This window comes from Aquila chrysaetos, chromosome 11, assembly GCF_900496995.4.
Source record: "Aquila chrysaetos chrysaetos chromosome 11, bAquChr1.4, whole genome shotgun sequence".
NCBI lineage: Eukaryota > Metazoa > Chordata > Aves > Accipitriformes > Accipitridae > Aquila > Aquila chrysaetos.
Genome location: NC_044014.1, coordinates 23,759,303 through 23,778,423, shown reverse-complemented (window position 1 = coordinate 23,778,423; position 19,121 = coordinate 23,759,303). Strand labels below are relative to the sequence as shown.

General features: G+C 38.3%; 1 protein-coding gene across 11 annotated transcripts in view; it reads left to right on the top strand.

The window, feature by feature from the left end:
• Window positions 1-19,121, top strand: part of USP54 (ubiquitin specific peptidase 54) — a 107,294-nt gene that overhangs the window by 71,871 nt on the left and 16,302 nt on the right. For 7 of the 11 annotated variants that reach the window (XM_030031349.2, XM_030031345.2, XM_030031341.2 and 4 more), the window contains 9 exons: window positions 383-488; window positions 3,866-4,012; window positions 5,407-5,556; window positions 6,894-7,062; window positions 10,353-10,523; window positions 14,653-14,784; window positions 15,150-15,530; window positions 17,035-17,269; window positions 18,131-18,273. In XM_030031349.2, coding sequence (XP_029887209.1) covers window positions 383-488; window positions 3,866-4,012; window positions 5,407-5,556; window positions 6,894-7,062; window positions 10,353-10,523; window positions 14,653-14,784; window positions 15,150-15,530; window positions 17,035-17,269; window positions 18,131-18,273 — 1,634 coding nt within the window. The remainder of the gene's footprint in view (window positions 1-382; window positions 489-3,865; window positions 4,013-5,406; window positions 5,557-6,893; window positions 7,063-10,352; window positions 10,524-14,652; window positions 14,785-15,149; window positions 15,531-17,034; window positions 17,270-18,130; window positions 18,274-19,121) is intronic. The other 4 variants (XM_030031346.2, XM_030031344.2, XM_041127082.1 and 1 more) reach the window with 3 other exon arrangements.

Below are 19,121 nucleotides of genomic sequence, written 5' to 3'. Positions count from 1 at the left end.
TTTTGCTTATAGTTTTGTTATTAAGGATGTGCTTTACTGTGCTACTTTACTAAGGTGGTTATTGAAGGAAAGCATTTTGAAGCACATATTTAATTTTGAAATGAAGTATTTATCAAAATGCTAAAGCTTGCTTTCAAGATGTAAATTTTAAGCCAAAGTAGAAAACTTGTTTTCTTTATGCAGTATTATTATGGAAGGTATAGTAATTCACACTTAATAATTATGTGATTTTTCTGTACTACCAATATTAAATGTAAAAAGTGTTGTGTATTTGAAGGTTCTTAACTTTTCATAAAATTTAAGTGAAATTTATACTTCATGTGGGTTTGTGTTTTTATTTTATTATTAAACTTCTTGTTTTCCATGCTTTCTCTATGATAAGCAATCAAGCTATTTGTATGCTGGAGAGACGAGAGAAACCCACTCCAGATATGTTTGGAGAGCTACTACAGAATGCCAGCACTATGGGAGACCTGCGAAACTGTCCAGTTAGTATCTTTAGTTTTCCTTTTTGGGGGGGACAGGCAGGACAGAAGACGTTTAGGAGATTACACTGATGTGTACCTTTAACTCATGAGCATTTTCAAGGTTTAGCTCATCATAATGATAAAAAGGATAGGTAAGAGAGTTTTCTTTGGGTTTTAATTTAGTATCTATCAGTTATTCCATGAAGGAAGGGAAAAAACTACTGATGTTGAGTGGTGCTTTGACTAGACACAAGTAGTGAGACCAGGAATAGACATAGTGTTTGGATGAAAACTAAAAATGAATGTTTCTGAGAGTTAAAAACCACAAAAAAAGTTAATGAGGCAGAATAAATTGGAGATGCTTGCATTGCTCCCAGGGAATGGTCACACAATCGATACCTGCTCAAGCCTGTGTTCCTGCTAGAAGTACCTATCATATGTTTGCTGTTCAGCTTCACTGAGAGTCGGTGAGGCCTCCAACACTAGCATTACATGAAGCTGCAATCATGCTGCTTTCATCGTGTGATGAAAGTTCTGGGATCTTACCTAAAGAAACGGAAATGACAAAGAATTTGGAAGCTGTATCTTTTCATAGGACATTTCTGTTTGTTGACAGTGGTTTTGATTAGCTAGGCATTTTAGAACAATGTTCCCACTGTTCATCCCAGTTTCTCTGGTGATTATTTCTGTTGAGGGTAGTGTGCTTCATCTGTAATAATAGCATGGGAAAAGAAGTACTTATTTCTTGTAAAATCTTTCCAGCAGTACCATGCTATGGCACAGATAGCAGAACTTTTTGTACCAGTTACTGTAATCATGTGTACAAGATCGGTTGTTTTGCCTTGATAAGCTTCCATTCAACTTCATTGCTACCCTTCAGCTGGAATAAATTGAACTGTTGACCAAACTGCTGTAACTGCAGCATACAGCCAAAATGTTGGTCAGAGGGAAAGAGAGACGGACTGCTACTTCCCCCTGCCAGAGAACATCCCGACACCAAAGGGCTTACAGGCTACACAGCATATCTGCAACAGCTATGCCAAAGGCAGAAATCATCACAGAAAATTTGAGGGAGTATTGGTTTGTTTTTCTGAGTTAGGTTTGCTATTCAGAGTGTGGGAGATATTGACCAGAAAGTATAGGCTATAGTTGTGAGTGATGACTGGCATTTAACCACTTAAAAACAATTATTGCGTATGTCCAGTTGATAGTAACAGGCTGCTATTGTTAAAAATGTTCCATTCTGCTATGCAGTAAATGTCCAACAAAATTCAGCTAAATTAAGTCTGTGTATCAGTTGGGTTAAGGAAAATTTAAAAAATCCACGTAAATACAATTTTTTTCTTTTTTAATCCTAAGGGCTAGATTTCTAAAGCAAGCGTTTGATATCTTGTTCTACCTTTTAATTTGAGTATGTCCAGATCCAGGGCTTTAGATAAGTATGCAAGAAGAGTTATCATCATACTTTTTTACATAGTGATTAATAGGTGGGGCAGGAAACAGCTGCATAATTGCTGCTTCAGGTAATGCTACTGTTAGACTCCTCACCAGTCCTCTGTGAAGCAATACAGGCTCTAACAGGAATGGCTTGTGTGCCTGTTCCCTGGGGGCAGTGTAAGTATTTCCATTTTATCCACCCTCCCCCACCCCCTTTCTGTAACTTACAACTCTGAAACATTCACTTTTAGTCTCCGTTGAAACATTGTTTTCTTTTTTTGGGATATTGGCTCACTTACCCGAGTAAAAGAAATGAAGATACTGTATTGTTGTTTAAAAGATTCATGAGTCCAGCTATTTAATAACTGAAGCATGGGGAGTTTAATAGAAAGACTTTCTTTGTCAGGGTGAAATGCTATTTAACTGTGAAATAATTGGTTGGATAAAATTGCTTACTAGTACTTGCTGCCCCTTTCTTCTTCTATTTGGAAAATTTTTCTATTGAGGCTTAGCTAAGGGTGGCCTAAAAGTCATGCGGGGGAAGCTTTTTATCAGGATGCCATATTTGTCCTGTCTTGCAGAAAATGCTGATGTTAGCTAGCTGAAGCAAAGATGACAATTTGTGAGTAAGATAGGTTTGTTGTGAGGTAATCCACGGGAATGCTTGTACTTTCAATGACCCGTGCAAAATATGTGTGAATATAGTCATCTTAATATTAAAACCTCATATCTACATTTAAACATTACAGTCCTCTACCTGTAAAAAAAAAAATCTGTCCTCACTGCCTTGTTGTTAAACTCATTTCTTTCTGGTTTTTGAATTTTTCAGTTTTGTCTCTCATTGATAATTGGGACTGAAATTCTGGTTAATTTTCTAAGTTGCTGTGGGGAAGAAATGCTTTATGATCTCTTCCCTGGTTGTGGTGTCAGAAATTATTATATCCACTTGTGAAACTGGTCTCTGTAGAGATGAGAAACTATTCTCACTATGAAAATGTTTGTGGTTTTTTTTGTTGTTGTTGTTGTTTTTTGGTTTGTTTTTTTTTTTCTGGAATCTTGCAGAAGTAATTTAGTGACCTGCCACAGGGGGAGAGAGTGAGTGTTGGAAAGGAACTTTGTCATAGTTATCGTTTGCTAAAATTACAATGATAATCTCTTAATTCACATGGTGAACTTTTTTCATGATGCTTTAAAGATGCCCACAATTCTAAAAGGTGATGGATTAGAAGGACCACTGAGAAATGCTTTAGCTTCACAAGCAAGCTTATCTCTGAGAAGTACTCTGGCTAGAGAGTGAGGGGAGACTGGCCAGTCAATAAGCACTGGTAGTTATTTAAAAAATAAGAAATGGGAGAAGGAAGGGAAATGGGAAATAAGAGGTGAAGAACTGCTATGGGTTAGTAAAGCACCTCTTACTCTCATGATCTTCCAGCTGCTGCTCTCATATTTATATGAATATTGACCTAACTATCCTGTCTAAGATGAGATGCTTGAGGTACCTTGTAGAACAACCACCCAATTTTAACAGGAAAGCAGCACCTTGAAGCTCATGTAAAGCACCAGTCTCTGTAAATATAATTTTTAATCTGAGATTCTGATCGAAAGAAAGTGAGCTTTCCCTCCAATTCCTAAGAATGTTTTTGGGATCTTTCATGTATGCTTGCTTATCTTTTTTTAAGCAAGCCTGCTTTTGCGCTATACCTTTTAATCATTATCAGTAGTATGAGGAAGAATCAGCAATGTTCACTTTAAAGCTTGTGAATACCAAATAGTCTTGATAACACTCCTCATCTGTGATACAAGCAGCTCATATCTTGACACTGAGCATATTACATCTGCTGTGTTTCACCACCACCTCTTTGGAAGCTGTACTTTTGAAACTTATACTTGTTAGTGTCTTGCCCTAACATTATAATAAGAGAAGGATTATATTCAATGTTTTGTTTTATTTAAATCCTCAGAGTAACTGTGGGGAAAAGATCCGTATTCGTCGTGTGCTGATGAACTCTCCACAGATCATCACCATTGGCTTGGTTTGGGACTCAGACCACTCTGATCTGGCTGAGGATGTGATTCACAGCCTGGGCACTTGCCTTAAACTGGGAGATGTGAGTTTTTTGTATTTTGATGCTACCTACAAACACAGTCTTTCTCGTGGTAGTCTATAGTAGCGGATCAAGAAAAATAAAAAGTTGCCATCTTTACCTTTTCGGTGTCCATGAATAGAGGGCAGATCCAAGGATGTGACCTGTTTCAGAATGCTTCACAAAACCTGTGAATGTACTAGTGTAATTGCATATTCTTGAATTTCTGAAATGACTGAAAATTAAAAATTACTCCAGAAAACAAAGCTTGTCTAAATCAGAAAATATTTTCAAGTGCAAGGAAATTTTGGATTGGGGTTTGTGCTATTTCGATGAAAATACATATGCACTCTTTCGTTTTGAAGAACAGAAGTTTGTTTCTATTTCTTTTTAAGACAAAATGTATTTTGGGGTTCTGTTTGTTTTTGTTTTAACTTCTTTAAATCCTCTTTTCATTGAAGTGTGTGGTTGTAACACTTAAAGAGTTATTTATAACTGAGCAGTCACTGGGAGATGGTGGCTGGCACTGTGTGATTGACTGATAGATTAAATTAATTAGTGTTTGGGATCCAGAGGTTTGTTCCCTAGAGAATTCACTTATTTTAGATTAGCTGATGCTTTGGAGCTGAATTATTGGTGTACCAAATTGTAGCTGTGTCTTACTGTAGCATTGAGGTATTACATTAGAATAATGAAAATATATATACACACATATATTAAAAAAAGCATTGGCCAGTGCACAGTGTACCAAAATTAGTGCAAGTTAATGGAAATGTGGTTATGAAACAGTGTGGTCCTTGCATAGTAAAGCACTAACACACTAAAAAAATGAGTTCTGTGCGTTTCTAGATAAAACCTGATCAGTTAAATAGAAAACAGGTTTTTTTTCTGTGTGCTGAATTCTTTCGGCCTGCTGATGCCTTCAGTTCATCTTTTATGTGGTGTTGTCATAAACTTGTCTTTGCTTAAGTCAGAATAAATGCCAGCTGTTCACTGTCAGAACCACTTTGTTTCTACAAAGCAGAGAGGAATGAATGTTTTAAACAGTATGTGATATAATCAGCAAGCATGACACAAAGTATACAAATTTGCAGAATAGAACCACACTTCAAATTCTGAAGAGGTATTATAGCATTGTTGTAAATGTCCTCCTTAAAGTACAGCCACAGTCTCCGAGACTGACTTGATTCTTGAGCATCTGGTGAGTTGGTAGGAGTCCGTTCCTAGCCTGTGTCAATGAGTTTGCTTATACATTAGTTAATTACTTAAGTATTTATTGCCTTGTTTTCTCTATCTTTTGAAGTAAAAACCTGACACCTTTCTGTAGTACTTTGAGGTCTTCAAACATAAAGCAGTCTGTAAAATTCTGGGCATTTTATTAATTTCTCCTTTCGTTTTTCTTACCTCCCTTCTTGAAGCTCTTCTTCAGAGTAACTGATGACAGAGCAAAACACTCAGAGCTGTATTTAGTGGGAATGATCTGTTACTATGGAAAACACTATTCTACCTTCTTCTTCCAAACTAAAATCCGCAAGTGGATGTACTTTGATGATGCTCATGTCAAAGAGGTGAGAAAATAATGTTTAGAAAAATAAACTGATAGAAATTTGTTGGCTACTTTTGTGTAGATCCATACTGTTTCCTACAGATTTTGAGAAATTTTGGCTACTTTTCCACTCAAGATCCATAAGTCTGTTGCTCCTTTTTCTGAGCAAAGTAAGCATTCTCAAAAAAGCATACCAGAAATCTCAGAAGCCCTATTTGTAGTTCTGTTCTGTTGGCTGCCAGTCTTGCTTTTATGCTGTTGTTTGAAAACCTACAGTTTGCTTGTGCACACAGCTAATGTACATCTCTTTCCCTTGCTGACACGCATTATAGCTATTTAGTGCCTGCTTTTTGTGTTCTTTGTTGAAGTATCTAGATGTCAGTCTTCCCTTGTGGTTGCTGCCAACAACAAATTTTCTGCTTCTTTTGTTAGTGCTTCCCCCCCCCCCCCCCCCCCCCCCCCCCCGCCTCCTTTTCACCAAGTGTGAGGTCCTTGACATTAAAGATACCAGTACTGTGGTCTTGGCACACCGTTATTACATCCCATTAATTTGGCATTATTTCACACCACTGTCCTTTTATTCCTTCTAGTCATGGAAGCACAAAGATGAGAGAGGAAAATTTTCTCCTGTAGTCATGCCAAGCACAGTCTCAAAGGGAAAACTCTAATCCTTGCATTTGTTCAGTCACGTTTCTCTGCAGCAGAACTTTGCCAAGGATAGGTGCTGCAGTGCATTAGTAGAATACTCATGTATGGAGCAAATTTATTGGAATAGATGTTCAATGTATTAGGTGAAACCTGTATTAGTACATGGGGAAGATTTTTGAGATTAATATAACTATATCAATCATCTCCTGGCCTATCAAAATGCTTGCAGAGGTTCTGTAACAGCAGAAATATTCACACACCAAAGTGTTTAGCTTTGACCTGAATTTGCTGTCATGCTGTTGATGTCTTTTATTGTTTATTTTGTTTATGCTGATGGATGGATGAAGAGATTTTGTTAATTTTTTTATTTTTTTTTTGGACTGATGCAAAGTTAGAACATTTCAGAGGATGAAAAGCTTTTTATGGGGGGAAAAAAGTCTGAAAGGGAAGGATTATATTTGCAGTCCTATTTTTCACAGGAATTGTAATTTGTTTAGCCATAAGATGGCGAATACCTTGATTTTAGTCTGGTTGGTTCCAGAGCTTTCTTGGTGAGTCCAGTTCAATGCTGGATATAGAAGGAGTTAAAGAATGTCAGTGGAAAATCAAACTCTGATAGAAGCATGAGGGAAAAAAGAGAGCTTATTATAGAAAATGATGACAGAAAAACTTTCTTGTGCATTTTTTTAATTATTGTTGTTGTTAATTCAGATTGGTCCAAAATGGAAAGATGTTGTGACAAAGTGCATTAAGGGTCACTATCAGCCTTTGCTGCTGCTGTATGCAGATCCAAGAGGAACTCCAGTGTCAACACAAGACTTGCCCCCTCAAGTGGATTTACAACAATATAGCAGGACTTGCTATGATAGTGAAGACTCGGGTAGGCAGTCTGGACTATATGCTTTATACCTTTATGCTATAATGTTGCATGTAAAATTGTTCTTCTGTTTTGGGTGTGTTTTTGTTAGCTGGAGTCCTTATTGCTTGTCAAAGCTGATCTAGAATTCTGAAGAGAACTACCAGTGTTTCACCTTTGAACTTCTCTCTCATTCCAAGACTCTGTTGATTGTTTGGGTAGTAATCTTTTCCAAAAAGGTTTGGAGAAAGAAACTGGGTGGGGATGTGTGTGTGAAGGACCTGTTGTGGCATGGGCGTAGAGAGGAACAATAACTGATGACTTCAGTGACTTAAGTTCATAAATCCATCAGCAGTTCTAACAGGAAGGGAACAAGACCAGAGATGCACGAACACATGAAAAGTAAAGGAAGCGGCAGAATTAAACTCAGGGGGGAAATTAGGGAAAAGAAATATTAAGGAGATGTCATAAATGAGTCCTTTGCTAGGATGGTAAATGTATGTGGGGGGAAGGGGAAGAAATACCATTTAATTAAAAATAGACAGAATCAGTGCAACTTCTCTTCAGCCTTTGGCTTGTCTTTTACTCAGATAAAGCAACGCAAGAGATACAAACTGATTTGTGGGAGACTGAAGGGCAAGGGATTGGCAAAGGCTTATGCCCATAGATAATGTTTACTTCTTCATTTTTCATGGTCTGTTTTGCATCAAAAAAGATCTACAGCTGTAGATATGTAGCAGTTAACATCTCAGAGGCCTTCAACATGTTGCTACTTCCTGAATTCTTTGTATTAATGGTAGTCTGTTGAATTAGAAAGGTATGTCCAAATAAGGTGCTTCAGAGGTTAGAACTTGGTCTGCTCAAGATATCAGTAGTCATCTGAACAGGCTGTTGGTTTAATGAAGTTCTAGGTAATGTTGGATATTTAATCACACCATTGGAGGTTGTGGCCTCATTTAAAGAGGAATAGATAAATTCTGAGAAAGGTATGCAGTTGCAATCGAGATAGGGTGAAAATAGAAAATGGGTCTAAGTTTATAGTGCAGTGGCTTTGCAAAAGAAAATTGTTTCTATTTTTGGATGTTTGCAGAGACTATCCTGAATTGGAGACGAGTTTATAAGTTGCCAAGAACAGCAAGGCGAGACTAAAACCAGAAATACAACCTTTCTTCCAGGATTCTAGCCTATTTGTACAACTGTAATTCCAAGAATATTTTATGGTTTTCCTGGCCAGTAGCTAACTTTATGCTTCCTGGTCAATGATGAATCTGCAGAGAACATCTGCTGTCTCCTTATTTATGTGTTGACAATCTACCAGTAATGAAATAAATCTCCAACTCCTCTTAAAAATAAATGCAAATAAAAACACTGGCAAGATGACCTTCACTTCTCAGTTGACAAGATGCCTTGCAATTTATAAACCTATCTTCCTGTTCTGAAAAAGATGGGAAGTCTGGAGGAGGAAGAAGAGGGCCTTCAGTGCTATATATCAGTTGTGAGCACGTCTACAAGCTTCAGGGTAATACACGCTGTAAATTTGCCTTGCTGTTCTGCTGGTTGAGCTCCAGGAAATACATAGATAACCCTTCTGCTCATTGTCTCTGCAGTATCTAATATTATGGTGTTCTAAAATTACTTCAGGAAGCTGAATTAAAAAATGTATATATAAAAAAGTGTTTCCTTTCAGATAGAATTCAGAAGGCTATAGTGAGTAACCTGCTCTTTCATTTCAAAAACACTTGGTGAGTCCTCAAGGCTTACTCCTGTATTCTGCAGTGTTCAACGTTGATACCAAGCTCTTGAGAGAATTTGTGAGATTAGTGTAAGTTGAAGTGCCAGCAGAAATCACACCTTATACATTTTCCTGTCAAATATAAGTGAATTATTTTCTAGCCTTGTTGATATCCAGAGTTTTCTTCCCTAATATACCTTTTTCAGAATGGCCTTTTTCTCTCTCACTAAGTGTAACTACAGCTTCTGGATTCCTCAGTGTTATCAGATATCCACAGCCCATAATTCAGAAATGAACAGAGATTGCTTATTCTTAAGCTGTTAATTGCAATATTGTACCTGAACTTTTGTCAGGGGAATCTGATAAATGCATCTAATCACATCAAGATCTGATACTACAAATTATGGAGGAAAGATTGTCAAAGATGCTGCTACGAAATGTTGTGAAGCTAAGAGCAAACAACTCCTCTTAATGTTTTTGATTTTCTGTTGAATAAAGACTTCAGTTTACAAATTGTTTTCTAGTACTCGGTTCTGCAACACTGATTCTGGTTGCCTACATTCACCTGTCTTTCTGTGACTGTTATCTCCTTAACAGCTGTATTTTATATTCTTTAGACGAATTGAGATTTTTAACCAGTAAGGAGGTGGGGGGAAGTTTCTGATTTCAAAAGTTGTTAGGCATCCTTAAATAGGACATCAGCTACAGGACTTGCTCTCACTGAATATGTGAATTGCCCTCAGGCTGAGTGTTTGCAATTAAGAACTACTTCTTTAATTTCTTCTTTCTTCTTTAACTTGTCCCCTGAGAAACGAGTACAAAATTAATATCCTGTATATTCAGGAGTGTATACATCGCATATATAAAATGGCCAACAGTCTTCAAACTGTTGAAATTTTTACTTTTATGTACTGAAAGTGGTGGGAGGAGGTTGTCTTTTTCTCCTCTTTTAATGAGTTTAGTACTGTACTGAAGTTGAATCATGATGCTTCGTCCTTCTTAATATTCCACTTGTGCAGGGGATCAATGCTAGCTTCTTGACAAGGAGCAGGTTACTTTGCTTTAGATAATACAATTTCAGTATAAAGTTTTACTAGATAAGCTTTTGATTCATAATAGATGAAATGTGTTAATTATTATAACTTGTGATGTTCTTGTTACCCTTATTAATATTTTGTACTTGACTAATTTTTTAACTTTGACTTCCCCTGAAGCACTGTATTTCATGTTTCAATTACACTTGACAGTGTCAAAAATTAATGAAAAATAATTTGAGTGTGGTACTAATGTGTACTTTCAGTCCAGTGGATGTAGTTTAATTGTGCATGTTAAAAGGATTTGATAAATTTGGAGTTATCAAAGAGAAAGAAATAAAGGTTTGCAGAAGGAATGACACACTCTCCCCCTCCAAAGGAGAGGACCTTTCCCATAAGCTCTGGCATCCTTGAATCTGAGTGTGTATGTTTGGTACTCTGTTTTTCTGTTAACTTCCGTGTAGTTTCCTCTGTTTTCTTTTTTTAGCCTCTCGTGACTTTTATAATAGCCCAGAAAGACTGCAATTTGATATTGCTTCCTTCCCTAGGGAGAGAACCTTCCATCTCGAGTGATACCAGGACAGATTCCTCTACAGACAGCTATCCTTATAAACAGGCGCACCATGAGTCTGTGGTCAGTCACTTCTCCTCTGACTCGCAGGGGACAGTCATCTACAATGTGGAGAATGATGCAGCTTCACAAAGCAGCAGGGACACAGGTAGCAGATACCATTATATCTGTGTGATCACTGTTATTAAATATGACGACTGCAGTGGAGTCCAGTGAAAAATCTCTCTCTATAAAACCTAAAACAGAATAGTGAACAGTGTTTAGTATCCTAAATGTTTTTGGTTTGTAATGAACCATTGGCATTCACAAAAAATAAGCGTAATTTTAAATGTCTTGTTGACTTCTGTAGACTTGTATCTAGCCAGACAAACATTTACAGACATGTTTTCTGTTATCCACAATCCTACCTGCTCTCTTTGTTACATAATTCAGTAAGTTGGAGTCTGTACATTGCCATTTTACGCTTTGGTAAGTGTTGTGTGTGCTACTTACTCATCTACGGGCAGTTACTTCATTTCAGGAGTTGTAGCTGTCTGGGAAAGGTGTTTCATCACCAGAATGTCTCATACCTGGGCACTAAGGACTTTCTATGTAAGTGGGTGTTGGTAGTATTTACTGCATCAGGGCGGAGCATAAGATTATTTCCTGCCTGTGTCATGGAAGCAAGTGAAGTGAGACTCTGCAGTGAGAGGGCAATGTGTATGTATGTTCCTTTGGGCAGCTGAACAGTCAGCCTGAACACTCTTCCGTTGAAAAGAGGTTAACTGGAAGTCTGAAGGCTTAGATTTCATCTATTATTCATGCCCAGTGACCCTAGTTAGCATGTTTCTGCATACAGTAACTTCTAACTCCTAACATCACTTCTGAAAAAGTAGTGCATGAGTTAAGGTGAGACTTCTCAAGCATCAGAAATACGACCTGCTACGTCTGTTTGAAAAGTTACTTTATTGTGCCTTAAACAGACTTTCTAAGAAGATATGAGTTGAATCAGCAACTGTTTGTTGCACCAGAGTGTCAACAGCTATCTTATCACTTTGTCCTTTTAGTTGCAAAATAGTTGCTCTCTTGTATTCTGATGATATATGCGTACTTGGTTCATTTGAAACAATCTATGGTACAAATATTTTTCACATCAAATTCCAAAAAGGTGTTTCAAGTTGGTTTTCTGTAGTAGTCTTTGATTCTTCATCAGAGGTCCAAGTAAGTGTAATACATGGTTTTAGATAGCCCAACAGTACTTTTAATGTGTTAGCAAATACTTAACGCCGTAGGTTCCAGTCATAGTCCTAGGTAGAGTGTGAGAAAGAACGGAAGGTTGGAGTGGAATTTGAGTGATGAGGAAACAAAATTTATGTCGATCTTCAGAGTACGAAGATGACAAAATTGAAAATGCTGGTGGAATATTGTTTATTAGTTTTTATTATTATTATTAGAATTATTGTTTTATAGTCTGCAGAAGTGGTACAGTTTATTGGATTAGGTTCCTCCTTGCAAAACTTGCCATGCAGAAGTCAGCAGAAGAGGGAGGGTAGGGGGATGGTTGCAAACATGTAAGCATGAAGTTCAGCATGTAACCTTTTGTTCTGTCATTTTTAGTGACTTTGTCCTTTTCTTTTTCTTTCTTCTCCTACTGATTCTATCCTATGTTATTCCCTTCAGCTTAGCCCATCTCTCCACGTAAATTCAGTTGTCCTCATATTCCCTGATTCAGCCTTAGCTATAGTCAGTCTGTCCCCTTAGCTAGCCACCTGTCTGGGCATTTCCCCTTTTTTTTTACCTACCCAAAACCTTTCCAAAAAAGTCAGTCTGCCAACTCATACAACTGCTCAATCATCAAATACTGATCCGTGGGGCTATAAAGAAGCCATCCACATTGACCTGTCAACTGAATCGTTCTGGGCAAGAGCAGGATTCTTCATTTAATGGCCATTTAGCCATTACTCCAGCCCAGAAAATTACGGATCCTATCCCACATCGTCCTCCGGGGAAGGACCACCATTGGGTCATATGACCTCAGGCATCTGGGTACTTCAGAATGGGGGCATGAAGAGTGGCTGCATAAGCCCTCTTTTGCTCCTCCCAACCTGTGCTGCTGAGAAAAATGTGCGTATTCTGGCTGCCCTATACATGCAACTGAGATTTCAGTGGGAGGGAGTAGGGGGCATTCTGTCTTAACCTGTTTGATTTATTGTCTTCTCTAACATATTCTTAGACATGCACACAAGCCCTACAAAACCAAACTTTTCCTTTGAATATCACTGTTTGCTTATGAAGCCATCCCACCTCTGGAGGATGAGGTTTTTAAGTGATACATTCAGCAAGGGACACCTTTTAAGTGTATGATTGGGCACTCAGACAGAAATCCTGGCTTGTTATTTCAGTGAATTAAAACAAAAAGAATTTAAAGTGTTAGCTAATATTCTTGGGATTGTAATTCCTATATTAATACATTATGTTGGATTTAGTCTTTGTTCCAGAGGGACCAAGTAAAGACAACAAAGCCTGTGTCCTGCAAACTTTTGTTTCTTGGCATCTCCTCCATGGCTATTAAAAGTCCAGTGACAATAGGACTAAATTTGCAATTTACGAAAGGAGGATAAAGTATTTATGCAGAACTAGCAACCTTCATTCTAGAAGGCTAAATTGCGCTCTGATTAGTCTAGGCAGACCCTAAGCTAGCTCCAGTAGCACTAAATATTTTTAAATAGTTTCTGTTACAGTACTTGAAGGATGCTAACCAAGCACTCCCTGTCAGGTTAAAAGAACTTTCGGGGGAAAAATGTTTAACTAGAGAAGTTGTACACTCTGAAGTGAAACATAAGCCTCTTGTATCTTTTATCTTGAGGGTATGTGTACAAGGTATAAGATAATACTGTACTTTCAGTACCTAAAAGATGTGTGACAGTCCATGCTGTGAAGGCAAAAAAAAACTCTCCCAAAGCACTGACTCATGCTCAGTCACCTAGATGCTGCACTTCTTCTGTCTTCACTGCCAACATTTCTCTTTTACTTCCTTAATTTCTTTTCTTTTATATAATCTGCTTGTTTCTAAAGAATTTGGCTACAAAATCACTCTCCACTTTGCAGATTAATAGAAATGCAACTCTTGTGTAGCTTGCTTTTTGTGGTTTGGATTCCTTACCATGCATTTATTACAGTATCTTTGTAGCAGTTGTAGTTGAAGTGAATTATTTTTTAACTGTTGAATGTACAACTTTATGTGTAAAATCTGCTTTAAATGTTGTTGATTTTTATGTTAATTTCTAGAGAAGGGGGAAGGCTTAGAACAGCCAGCTATGTAGTCTGGGGGCTGTTAATCCACTATTGGGTAGTAGGGATTTTCCTTTCCTGTCGTCCTGTGCAGGTGAAAGTTGGTGATATAAAGGCTAGAGAAAAGTCTTTGTAGCTTATTCATAAATTCCCTTCTTATCTTGCATCTCTGTTTGGGACTACCCACGTGAGTAAAGCCATGCGTGTGTTTGTGCTTGCAGGTTTAGGACTGTGAATGTGTGAGAAAGATAAAATTAAGAAAAGGCAAAAGTCAAATACTCTTAATTCACATTTGATATGAGGAAATGGGGAATAAATTGTGTGCAAGAGAAAATATTAGTGCTCAGACACATGAGCTGTATTAAGGGAACGTTGTCATGTGTCAGCTGATCCATGTTGATGGTTTGTGTGTATGCTCTTAGCTTGTGGCAGATGTGAATTAGCTGACTTAGTCCTTGAGAGCCAACTGGGGCTTCTTCACTGTACACTAAGCCAACACAGATTACTTAGTATTTGCTACAAGTGAAGAGAGTGCAAATGGATAGTTAGTGCAGAGCAGCTGATGACGTGCAGTAATTTATTATTACATGGTAACTTGTTCATGTGTTTGAGTCTTCATTCAACAGAGTAATGTCAAGCAAGCTGTCCTCAGGATTTTTGTGTTCATGGCTGTTAAAACTGAAAAAGTATTCAGACAGCAAGAAAGTGGTGTCCTTTAGACTATTGGAAGATTAGGCAGAGTCAACTTTTTCCTCTTCCTGTGGATGAGCTCTCATAAACCAGATTCCTTGTAGGGGCTGTATTGCTCTTTTATGACCTTAAAAACAGAACACCCTCCCCAAGACAAAACCAAAAACTTTTGGATACAAAAACTTACCCAAACATGCCAGTTAGTGTTGGAGTGTCTGTAGCTCCTAAGGATCAGGAGAACCCTGCTGCTTTTAGTACACAAGACCACTCAGTGTGAAGGCTCTTGTCATCTCTACTGTGTTATTCTGTTCTTCCAGGGCACCTGACTGACAGTGAGTGCAATCAGAGGCATGTTTCCAAAAAGGGCTCGCTGGCAGACCGCAAAAGGAGTTCTAGCCGGTCTCGGCGAAAAGGAGATGAGGCTCAGTCATCAGGATACCATAGTGAAGGCAAGAGATGTTACTTTATTTCAAATATCAGTATCTCTTTCTGCATGTTTTTAAGATCCTCAGTGTGTACATGCATTTCACTCCTTGTTTCTTACATCTGTGTCTGTATTTTGTCCTGTCTTTGTTTTTTTCTGGTTTGGGGGCTGTTGGTTGGGTTTGGGTTTTTTTGTGGGGGTGGTGGGTTTTTTTTTTTGTTTGGGTTTGGTTTTGTTCTGTTTTTTTTAAATTTTATTTTGTTGTGGGGGGGGGGGGGGGGGGGTGTTTTGTCTTTTACTTTTTGAAGTCCACATGAAGATGCTGCAGGTAGAGCTGCTGGTTTAATCTGAAGTTATTTTTGTGGCTTTTGCTGTCTCTGTAAACTGCAGGAGAAACCTTGAAGGAGAAACAAGCCCCCAGAACTGCCCCCAGACCATCCAGCAGCACCAGCAGGCTGAGGGAATTTAAAGAGACAGTGAGCAATATGATCCACAGCAGACCACAGCAGATTTCACAAACCATCCAGAATTCTCCTCGTGGAGGGAGTAGTGTGGATCAGGCAGAAACACGACCCTCAAAAAGCCTCTCTGCGCACTCTCGAGACTGGGAAGTGGAGAGTACCAGTAGTGAGTCTAAATCCAGTTCGTCTAGCAGGTACCGGCCAACCTGGAGACCCAAAAGAGAGTCTCTGAATATAGACAGCATCTTCAGTAAAGACAAGAGGAAACATTGTGGCTACACTCAGCTTAGCCCCTTCTCTGAAGAAGCAGGTAAGAATTTGAGGAGAAAGATTTATTTCAGAATGTGTGGAATTTATTATATTCCACTATCCAATTTTGTTTAAGTAAAGTAGGAAAGTGAAATTTTGAACGTGGCATTTAGGTCAGTGGTGAGTGTTGTCCTTGAAGGCTAGTTTCTGGGTGGATGTTCCTGTTGCATGTATGATACTTCTGTTTGCTTTGTATGTGCTAAATTTCACGTGTAAGGAAATAATAAGGGAAACATTACTGTCTACGCTGATTAAATGGACACAGAGCTAGCCTGCTAAGTATCTGAAAGTTCATCCCTTGGAATGGCCCTTTGCATTGGTCTGGTTTTTTTTTTCTCTGGCTCATCGTGGTATTTTTGCATGATGGTTCAGACTATGGTGCAGTGAGTACCTCATGTATCAGTGCTGAGTTCTTGTTGTGAGAATAAGAGCCTGGCAGCCAGTGATGATTTATCTGGGACCATTTTACACCATAGCAGCTATGGAACTCGTACGTAAAGACTTTGTCCTCAGCTTTGCTGTTTTTGAAAGTAATAAAATTATTGTGAAACAACTTTGGGTATCTTTTGTTGCCCCTGCCCCAGCCCCCTGCTTCCCTTTCCGCAGTCTGCAAATGAATGTAACAGTTATTTTGCTCCCTATCAAGAGGAGGGTAGTCCTGAAACTATAAAGAGTGTGGAGAGCAGATGTTTACCAGTTCCTGGTTTTTATGCTGTTATGCTACTGGAGCTGCTGCGGTCCCATCTTTGAGTGCTTGAAGGACAGTGTGTGGATGAGAAGGAAGAGGTTTGTGTGACTGGCAGTAGAGTTGTGGTTAGTAAGAATGCTATTGCAGAACTTTGGGGGCCTAGAGAGAGGGAGGGACAGATAATACCGACTAGAAGGAGCTAAAGGTTGAAAAGAATTGGGAAGCATAAAGCAATGTGTATAGGGAAGGTGAAGGGAGAAGAGAACACAGCTCCAGGGAAGGAAGCAAGGGGAGCAAATGAGGCAAGTGGGAAGACACACTGAAATCAGTAAGGAAGAACTAAAAAAAGGAGAAAAAGTTTTCCTGTCCTCTATGAACTAATGTTATATAAACCTCATCAAATCATAAATGGCAAAATAAACAACGTAAAAAGTGCAGCATCTGAAGTAGATATGACACAGTATAATAACAAATATAAACTGGAAATACAGCTGGGTATACTGTAAAATGATCTTAGACAAATTGTTATGGGGAGGAAGGGATTTTCTTTCCAGACTTGATTGTTACCTGGGCGGGAATATGGTAAGTTATACTAAAGGGGAGAGATTCAAAAATAAATTTGTTGAATAGATTATTGCATAATATTACTAGGAATGCTGTAAAAGCATTGGGTTTTTTCCTGCTTAATATTGCTAGTTTTACGCCAAATTAAAGGCAGTGCTTCTGGCTGGTGGTTGAGAAGCTAACATATGTATAGATGATTTGCTGGTATTGAAGCTTGGATCTTCTACCAAACTATACTCTTTTGTCTTGACAGGTAAAGAGCTTATTGAGAATGAGGTGAAGGAACATGCTGTTCAAGAAACAAGATCAAGCCACTCAAATGTCAGATACAAGCGTGGTGTGCTAGGCCGGGACACCCAGCATCATATGGTGGATCAACATCCTCATCTAATACAGAGGATGGAGTCTGGCTATGAAAGCAGTGAACGCAACAGCAACAGCCCAGTTAGTCTGGACATGCCCTTGTCTGAAAGCTCAAGCACCCACAGGTAGATTTCAACAGACTTCATTTTCGGAGTGATTTGAAGTTTGATTTCTTTTTTGTAGTTACATAATGATGTAGAACATTTTTTAAAAAAAAGTGAACCAGCACTCCTAGCTTGTAATGCAGCTTTACTGGGGCAAGGGAGAAATGGAAGGGAAATAGGAATCTGCATGTGTTTGATTCCTTTTCTTGTCAGTATATTGTTATACTGCTAGTGAGAAGGAGAAGAAATGGGGTTCAGTTGAATGAGAAATGTTGACTAAAATGATGCATCCGAAGTAGTCATACCCTTAGTTTATGATTTAAAAACTCAACTAAAATATCAAACTTGGTGCTTGTCCTTTGAACAGCTCATAGACATTTTTGTTTCAGTTAAACCATCGCTTGGTAGAAGCCTTTTACAAAATGAGAAATCAATAGTCTTGTGTAGAAATCTTTTGACATTTTCAGTTTGAGAGGTTCATTGAAGTCTTGCAAGGCACTTGCAATATTTATATGCAAAAATAAATAGTCAGCACAATGTGTTTCTCTCCTTGGCTTAGGAAGCTTCAGGCAATCACAAACCAAGACTGTTTATGGCCGCAGTAGTAGGTTTTCAGTTGTAAGAATCTGTTGAAACAGCTGTCAGACCACGGGTTTAATATGCATTGCATATTCTTATGGAGGAGAATAGAATTACTGTCCTGTCCCTTGTTAACTTTCTCTTTCCTTGTTTCTCCCAAGATTTTCTTGTGGTAGATTTTTTTTTTAATGAAATTAAAATGCAAGTAAATATTTATGTGATGATAAAAAAAAGGTAGATGTAATTTCTGCTGGAGAGATTAGTAGAATGGTAAACTATAATTCTGTAATTACTCTCTTCTTGGAGGGACATTCATATGAAGCGAGCAGGTGGATTGGTTCCTGCCTGGCGTAACATCCCAAAGTCTCACAGTAGCAGCATCTTGGAAGTGGAGTCTACTTCATCAGTTGGGAGCTGGGCAAACAGCCCACACACCGTTGGAAATGGTAAGATACAATTCCTTGGTAGCAGTGGTTTTGCAAGGTAAATTGTATTGGAGTCATTCTTTACTTTCTGGATGTTTATCTTCACAGTGAAATTATGAGGAAAGGGAAGAGAAACATTGAGGAACATAACACAGTTTTGCAAGATATAACTTAGAAGATTTACCAAAGGGGATTGCAAAAAACTTTGTTGGAATATTTCTTTGATCGTGTTGCACTGATGTTTTTTGAGTATTGACTTAACTGATAAAGTAAAGCTATTTTTCCTATTCTTTCCCATAACTCAGTATTCTGCCATCAGTGGAAAATACCTTCCTAAGCATAACTCATAAGAACTTAGTAGGATTGATGAGTCCTGAAAACAAGCTCATAATGCTATACAAAATTCAAAATTATCAGAAATGAGAATGGATATACGTGATACTTTATTCCAGAGAATGACTGGGGAAGGGAAAGGGAAAGGGAGGAGGGGAGACACTTTTTGAATACAGGTCATAGTTGAAGTGAGAATGACTACTGACTGATTTCTGCTCTAGGATAGATATGGATAGATATTGACTAGGATATTGATATGCTTTATTTTCCTCCCGTTTTCATCTACTTAAGCAGTTTGATGAAAAGCATCTCAGTTGGAATCCATTTTACTTACTAAAGCTAATGATCTGGCAAATTTGATATAGCATTATTTACAAATTATAAGCACAGGAAGAAGCCTCAAGATTTCAGCATCAGCTTAGGGTTATCTCTTCCAACGATTCTTTCTGTTCCGTTTGCTGTTTCTTGGGTGAGTGAATCTAGGGATATGCTGTGCTGCAGGGGAGCTTGAAGCAATACTGTGGCATTTTGGCCAG